Source organism: Benincasa hispida, chromosome 11, assembly GCF_027475165.1.
Source record: "Benincasa hispida cultivar pf3 chromosome 11, pf3_genome.v1.1, whole genome shotgun sequence".
NCBI classification, from domain to species: domain Eukaryota; kingdom Viridiplantae; phylum Streptophyta; class Magnoliopsida; order Cucurbitales; family Cucurbitaceae; genus Benincasa; species Benincasa hispida.
The window spans coordinates 53,175,937-53,184,191 of record NC_143488.1 but is presented as its reverse complement, the minus strand read 5'-3'; the positions used below and the strand labels follow the sequence as shown (position 1 = coordinate 53,184,191).

At 32.5% G+C, this 8,255-nt stretch overlaps 1 protein-coding gene across 1 annotated transcript; it reads left to right on the top strand.

Moving 5' to 3' along the window:
- The first annotated feature begins 2,791 nt into the window (after nucleotides 1-2,791).
- On the top strand, nucleotides 2,792-6,709 carry ATPK7 (Protein kinase superfamily protein). Its single transcript, XM_039049092.2, is given in 4 exon segments — nucleotides 2,792-3,180; nucleotides 3,570-4,715; nucleotides 4,717-4,994; nucleotides 5,533-6,709. Coding segments are annotated over 3 exon segments (1,989 nt in total). The 5' UTR covers nucleotides 2,792-3,180; nucleotides 3,570-3,875; the 3' UTR covers nucleotides 6,404-6,709.
- The last annotated feature ends 1,546 nt before the right edge of the window (nucleotides 6,710-8,255 follow it).

Genomic DNA, 8,255 nt, shown 5'->3' with positions numbered 1-8,255 from the left:
ACAAATCACAATCAAGGTTTGCTATTATAACCGTATATATTGATGAGTTGAATATAATTGGAACTCCTGAATAACTTTCAAAGGCAATAGAATATTTTAAGAAAGAATTTGAGATGAAAGATATCGAAAAAACAAAATTTTGCCTTGGTTGGCAAATTGAGCCGTTAGTAAATGGAATATTTATTCATCAGTCAACTTATATAGGAAAAATTTTGAAAAGATTTTATATGGACAAAGCATATCCATTAAATATTTCAATGGAAGTCCGTTAATTGGATATAAAGAAAAATATATTTCGATCTCAAGAAGATAATGAAGAACTTCTTGGTCCTTAAGTACCATATCTTATCGCATTGGTGCACTTATGTATCTTACTAATAATATAAGACCAGAGATTGCATTTTCAGTAAATTTATTAGCAAGATATAGTTATTTTTCAACAAAAAGACATTGGAACGAAATTACGCATATACTCTGTTATCTCCAAAGAACAATCGATATGGTTTATTTTATTCAAATAAATCAAATTTTGATCTAATTGGTTATGCAGATTCTGGATATTTATCTATTCACACAAAGATAAATCTCAAACAAGTTATCTATTCACATGTGGAGGAACTGCTATATCATGGCGATCGGTAAAACAGACCATAACGATCACTTTCTCAAATCATGCTTAAATTCTTGCAATTCACGAGGCTAGTCGAGAATATGTATGATAAAAATCCTCTAACATTATTACAAAGACAACACAACTTGCATAGCCAAAATCAAATGAGGATATATTAAAGAAGATAGAACAAAACATATTTCACCGTAGCTTTTCTACACTCATGATCTTGAAGAAAATGACAACATCAGTTTACAACAAATTTGTTCGAAGGATAACTGACAAACTTATTTACAAAGGTATTACCAACTGCAACTTTTGAAAAATTGGTGCACAACATTGGAATGCGGTGACTCAGAGATCTTAAATGATGTTTTCATGCGGGGGAGTAAATATAATTGCATTCTTTTATAAGTATTTCATATATTATATGAAATATGTACTCATTTTCCTTCACTAAGATTTGTTCTTAGTAAGGTTTTAACAAGGCGTATTTCATATATTATACGAAATATGTACTCATTTTCCTTCACTAAGGTTTTTTCTTAATAAGGTTTTAACGAGGCATATTTTATATATATATGGGCATCTAAGGGGAGTATATGAATATTATAATAATAAATAGATGCTCATTGCTTAGTGTCCCAAAAGCTATATGTCACCTTTTGCATTGTCCATGTGCCTTGTAGTTATTCATACGTGGTGCCCATGTAAGTCCAAATCCTACTTGCCACTAAATTTTCTATTATTTAATTTTATAATTGTAGTTATTTCATGATTTTAGTTTTTTATTTTAAATTATATTTTTTTATTATTATATTATATTTTCTCCATATCCGTGTTCCCGTTATACTCCTCAATTTCACAACAGAAACAAAATAATCATCAAACAAGATCTAAAATATCTACTTCTTCCCTTGATAATATAGTAAGAGTAATAACAAAATATTGACAATATATTAAAGGTTTAAAGATGATTCAATGTGACCACCATAATGTAATTACTTATAGTGCAAGTTTTAAATAGTTCAATCTATAATAATTATTCAATTAAGGTTTCACTTTTTTTTTTTCTAAAAATTATTCTCATACATCTAATGGCATAGGACCACTGGCCACATTGTTTCAACCTCTCAAATAATTATTTTCATGGATTAAATAATTGTTTAGAGAGTTCAACTCAAAATAGAATAAGTATTAAAGTCGAAGATCAAAAAAAATTAAACATAAAAAAGTAAGTCCAGGAACAAAGTTGGTTATTTTCTTAAAAAAATAAATTATATAAATTTCTAAATAGGGTTTGATTTTGATAATGTTTTGCATTAACAACATAACAAAAACGTAGAGTAGAAATATGGAACAACTAATGTTTATAAACTTAATTTTCAAACACATAGATAAAAGGCGTGGAATAATAATATTAACCACGATTATACTGTTGGACTATTGTTAACTTGAGCATGACTAGTTAAACAATATATTTTTCATATGAATCTCTCTATTGAATTAAAAAAAAAAAATTACTAGAGAGAAAAGGGAGTTTTTTTTTTCCCTAAGAAATAGATTGATTTTCAAAAATTTAAAATAGTTTGTTTCAATTACCTATCTACTAATGAGTATATAATCAAAATTTTTATATTGATGTCGACGAAAGTCCAAGCTCTCAATTTTATGAAAATAACAATCAAATGTCAATATTTTCTTATTATTTTTTTCAAAGAAAATTGTTAATATTAAAAGTTCATAAAAATAATTAAATTAGCAAATAAGCGATTGTTTTTTTATTTTATTATATTTATTTCTCTATTATATGATCAAAATGTTGAATATTAATGTCAGACATAAATTTAAAACTTTACATAACAAAAATAAAAAACAAATGACAATAGAATAAAGATTGTTTTTAATTCAATTAAAGAACAAATATATAATGTCTTGATCATTTTTTTTAACAATATGTAAGATAAAGAATCGAATTTCTGACCTAAGATCGATAATACAAGCTTATGTGACTATGTTTATGTTGGTTTACCAGTTTAAAATATATTTAACTATCAAACATCGTTAAATTAATCCAATATTTTGTTTTTTTGAAAAAATGAAAGAGGTGGCCATAACAAAAAATTGAAGGAGTGCCCATAACAATTTCATGTGTCCAATCACTTCAAAAAAAAAAAAAACGATAATTATTTATTATTAAACAAAAACAAGAGCTTAAGAACAAGAGGAAGAGATTTTCATGGAGGGAACATTTCAGAGATAAAGACTGCCATTTGTAACTTTGCTTCTCAACTTTGCTTCATTTTTTTTTCCTTTGCTTTTTCCCCCTCTTAATCTCTCTTCTTCTTCTTCTTCTTCTTCTTCTTCTTCTTCTTCTTCTTCAATCGACGGGAAGATTCAGAAGAGAAAGTGGCAGAAATTTCTGTTTGCAATTATTATATTCTTCCTATAATCTCAACTCTTTCTTTCTTGTGTTGGATCGGATCTGAAAGTGTACTTCACAGACTCGGAAATAAACAACAAGGAACTCGCAAAGTTGCTCCACTTTTCTCTCTGTGCTTGCATTTTTGGTGTGTCTCTATCGCTTTTCCTTTTTACTTCCTGTCTCGAAAGATTTGCTTGCCGTTGCATTGTGTAGTTGTTGAGGTTCCTGGATATCTTGTTCGGTGTTTCTTTGTTTTTGATTTTCATTGTTAAAGATTTGGTGGTTGTGGGTTGAGTTTTGTTTCGAAAGAATCATAATCAGTAGTTGAAGCACTGGAAAATTTTGGTTACCCTGTTGTAAATCTCTTGAAAAATTATCTTGTTTTCGAGGAAATTAGATGAGGTGTTGATGCTTCTGAGGAAGAAAACGTAGAAATTATTAGACGGGGGATTAAAGAATCTGTTGCCGTTGTGTGATTACAAAGATATTTATAATTTACTTTACATGATTTTCTTTTTTCTTCCGAATTTGTAGGTTTTGATATTGCTTTGATTGTGAATCAAGGTTCACCGCTTGATTTTCTTGGGGATTTTCTTTGATTGCTTGGGTTGCTGGATATGGTATCTTCAATCTCTCTCATAGTTCATCTGAATCAGTTTGAACTTTTAACTTCCAGGACAGATAGATATTCATTTGGCGTTTTCAAGAAAGGCATTAATAAGTGGAAGATTTTGTAATTAAGGGCTTTGGAAATTACTATAATGGTTATTATCAATTGTTGCACCCCATTCACCACACCCTAAGATCTGGCCTGAGAGTGTGCTTGAGCCGGAGCTGGTAATGGAGCCACTTGTTGATGGTATGAGTTCTTTACTGAAAACTCAGAACCCGACATCTACGTCAAGGAATCTCGATTCATCTCGCCAGCCGTCTCCTAAACAGTCTAGGAATGAAGCAACTTCTTCAACGTCCTACCTTTCGTCTCAAAATTGTGCCAAGAAACCCCTTCGCCATCCAAATGGTTATTCTGTAAGTAGTAGAAAACATCCTACCAATTTGAACGCACATGTTTCCAATAAGGGGAAATCCGAGCTTGTAAACCCGACAGATAGTTCATATAAATCAACTGAAAGTTCTTTTCAGAAGAAGGTTCCTTTGGAGGGAGGTGGAGAAGAACCTCTTGTGAAGCATATTATCGATGATTCTAAGGACTGTTTTTCAAGTGGCTTAGAAGAATCTGGAAATCAAGTATTGAACGCATCGAAAGGAGCTGCCGTACAAAGTGATCAACAAAAGTCTCAGCCGGCTGAAATATCTTGTCCAAGTCCTCAGAACAGCTTATATTCCACGACTCTATATGCAGAGGCGAAACAAAGTTTCTCAAACACAGAAGTCAGTGAATGTGCAAGCAGCATTGAAAAGTCTTGTGAAAGCGTCGACATCACAAATTCCCTTGATCTTGACAAAAGCAGGAAAACAAGTGTTTACCGAGGCAGCACTGGCAGTGATATCAGTGATGAAAGCAACTCGAGTAGTTTAAGCAATGCCATGTATAAGCCTCATAAAGCAAATGATACAAGATGGGAAGCAATGCAAGTTGTGAGATCTCATGATGGGATGTTAGGACTTAACCATTTCCGGTTGCTGCGAAGACTGGGGTGTGGCGATATTGGCAGTGTCTATTGGCAGTGTCTATCTTTCAGAGTTAACTGGTACCAAAACTTACTTTGCCATGAAGGTTATGGATAAGGCTGCTTTGGCTAGTAGGAAGAAGCTTTTGAGGGCTCAGACCGAACGCGAGATATTGCAATCTCTTGATCATCCTTTCTTGCCAACTTTGTATACACACTTTGAGACAGAGAACTTCTCTTGTTTGGTAATGGAGTTTTGCCCTGGGGGCGACTTGCATGCACTCAGGCAGAGACAGCCCGGGAAATTTTTCCCAGAGCATGCTGCAAGGTCCGAAATTTTTCTCTCATCCTTTGGCTCTATCTTGCTTTCACTCTAATAACTAAACAGAACATGTGCTAAGATTTATCATGAATAAATCAAATATGAACTGCCTAATATGGCACGGGTGGAAATATTTCTGCTCAATCTTTCCACAGTTTATCATAGAACTATAACATGAAATCTTGGTAGGACCAGAGAGCATATATCTTTCTAATATAACTTTGAACTTCAATAACTTCTATTGACATTGAAGCATTTCCTTCTGCTCTCGTCGCCCTTTTTACTCAGATGCCATGGTGGATTAGATGTTAAGTTTTATGGTTATTTCTCTGTATGCTTTTTAGCCCAGCATCCCTCATTCATGTTACAATATTATTGAACTTTTCAGCTTTAACCTCTGTTTGCTTATGAAATCATTTTCTGTTATAGCTAGCAATTTGCACATTGTCATAGGCTTCTGTGTAGACAGCCCTTTAGTTCGGGAAAGCGACTGTTTACTTTGGCTCACCTTGATTTTCACTTGATATGTTTTATACCTTTTCAGATTCTATGTGGCTGAAGTTCTCCTTGCTTTGGAGTATCTGCACATGCTTGGGATAATCTACAGGGATCTAAAACCTGAAAATGTGTTAGTGAGAGACGATGGGCACATAATGCTATCTGATTTTGACCTGTCTCTTAGATGTGCAGTCTCCCCAACACTTGTTAAATCATCAAACTCGGGTTTAGAAGCTAAAAGCTCGGGGTACTGTGTTCAGCCTGCCTGTATCGAACCAACTTGCATAATGCAGCCAGATTGTATCCAGCCAGCATGTTTTACACCTCGCTTCCTAAGCAGACACAGGAAAGAAAAGAAGTCCAAACCGAAGAGTGAAGTATATCATCAAGTGAGCCCTCTACCAGAGCTCATTGCCGAACCCACGAGTGCAAGATCGATGTCCTTTGTTGGTACACACGAGTACCTGGCACCTGAAATCATAAAAGGTGAAGGCCATGGCAGTGCCGTGGACTGGTGGACTTTCGGGATCTTTCTTTACGAGCTTTTGTTCGGTAGAACTCCATTCAAGGGGGCTGGGAACCGTGCCACTTTGTTTAATGTGGTTGGTCAGCCATTGAGATTTCCTGAGTCTCCTTCTGTGAGCTTTGCAGCAAGGGACTTGATCCGAGGTTTGCTTGTAAAAGAACCCCAGCATCGTCTCGCTTATAGGCGTGGCGCTACTGAGATCAAGCAACATCCATTTTTCCAAAGCGTGAATTGGGCACTCATCCGCTGCGCCAATCCTCCCGAGGTGCCAAGAGTAGATGTCATTGATTACTCTTCAAGGATGGAGACATCACACGCACCGGCAGGTGAAAAAATGCCGGGAGTCGATGTGAAGCCTTCAGGTAATTATTTAGAGATCGACTTCTTCTGAATCTTATTGTCGTTTCCTTTTTTCGGTCTTTCTACCAATCTCCCTTCTCCCTTCCTCATTTGTATTGTGATGCAATTCAATGCCTTCCATTTTTTTTTCCCATTGCAATGAGGGTTGCTGAAGTCCTCTTGTGGTTTCACTTTTTTTTTTTTTTTTTTTTAAACTATCACTTTGTAACTCTACTGTGCTGTCTCTGCTGATGCATAATAAACCTGTCTGAGAAAATATGAAGAAGATGCATCAAATCAAACTGGGGAATGGAATTGTTGGATTTCCTCTTATACTGACACAATTCTTTCATTATAACTCTTCTCTCTTTGATTTATATTTAGAACAGCCTGTTTAGAAAAAAAGGATTCTGTTCCTTTCTTGTTGCCAGCAAGGAAACAGTCTGTTGGTGAAAAAGTTCCATTTCTTTTGAGAGAGGGAGAAAATAATAATAACAATAATAATACTTATAAGATTTTAACTTTTTATGCCTAATTTAATAAAATTGTAAAATATTGCTTTTCATAGTTGTTTCATTTATTTCTTTATATGTATAATTAAAGGTTATTTAGTATTCATCCTTTGATATTGTGTTTATTTAATCTCTTTAAGTCTTTTAATTATGCTCTGAACTTTAGACTTTAGAAAATAGATGAGCATGCCTTGTCATAGTTGGTTAATAGTATTCAAGACATAGAATATTATATTAAGCATGGTTTAAAGTACATTGTTGCAATTATTATTACTATTACTTTTATGTTAAAACTCAATGGGTACTGTATAATTGTGCCTTTATTATACCTCCATCTTTGTTTGGCAATTTAAACATGACTTGACTTCCTTGATGAAGAGATCAGAAGTTTAAGTTCTCCTAACCTAGATGTTGTATGCATTTGTTGCATATAAGGGCTTTGTGCACAAAATCATTTTATTTGATATGTACTTATCTTTTTTAGATAAGAGATTCAAACCTATGTTCTTCATGTTTGTTGTACTTAAAAAACTAAATATAAGTATACTTAAACCTTTTTTTTCCGAGTACGTTAGGACATATGTTGATTGAACTTTGTTATATGTATTTTGAGTGACTTAGATTTTTTTTCTTTCAACTTTTCTAAGTTAGAAATGTTATTATTATCATTTTTTCTAATGAGAACCAATTTCAAATTTTAAAGACCAACTATAAATCAACTTTAAACATGGGAACCTAAGCATTTAAGTGATTAACTAGAAATTAAATACAAATATCCATAACCAAACGTGTTAGTTTAAAGTTTTATCTTAGAATTTCACAATGATTAAGGATTTACTAGACACACAAATGAAAAAATCAAGTTCTATTTGGTAATCATTTCATTTTTTTTTTTTTTGTTTTTAATTGTTGAAAATTAAGCATATTTTCTCACGTTTCTAACAATAATTTGCATCTTTATGAAGTACAATGGTTGAATTTAAAAAACAAAAATAAGTTTTTAAAAGCTATTTTTTTTTTTTAATTTTGGTTTGATTTTCTAATCCATTAGTAAAAAGTAGATAACTAAAGAAGAATTTTGGACGTGGAAGTAATGTTCATAGACTTAATTTTCAAAGATAAAATTAAAAACTAAATGGATACCAAATGGGGTATGAAAAGATTTATTATATGTTTTTTAAATTTTACAAATCTAATCAAAATTGAAAGCTCCAGAATTAATTGATAGCCATTTAAAATTTCTAAACTTGCGTACACATATTTTTATTTCAATAAATTGCTATAATATGCGATTGAAAATTCAAATTTCTAATTTTAAGATTGGATTTACAATCCTTTAATTACATGTCAAATTAAAACATATCATTTTCTTTAAGAATTTAAACCTATGGT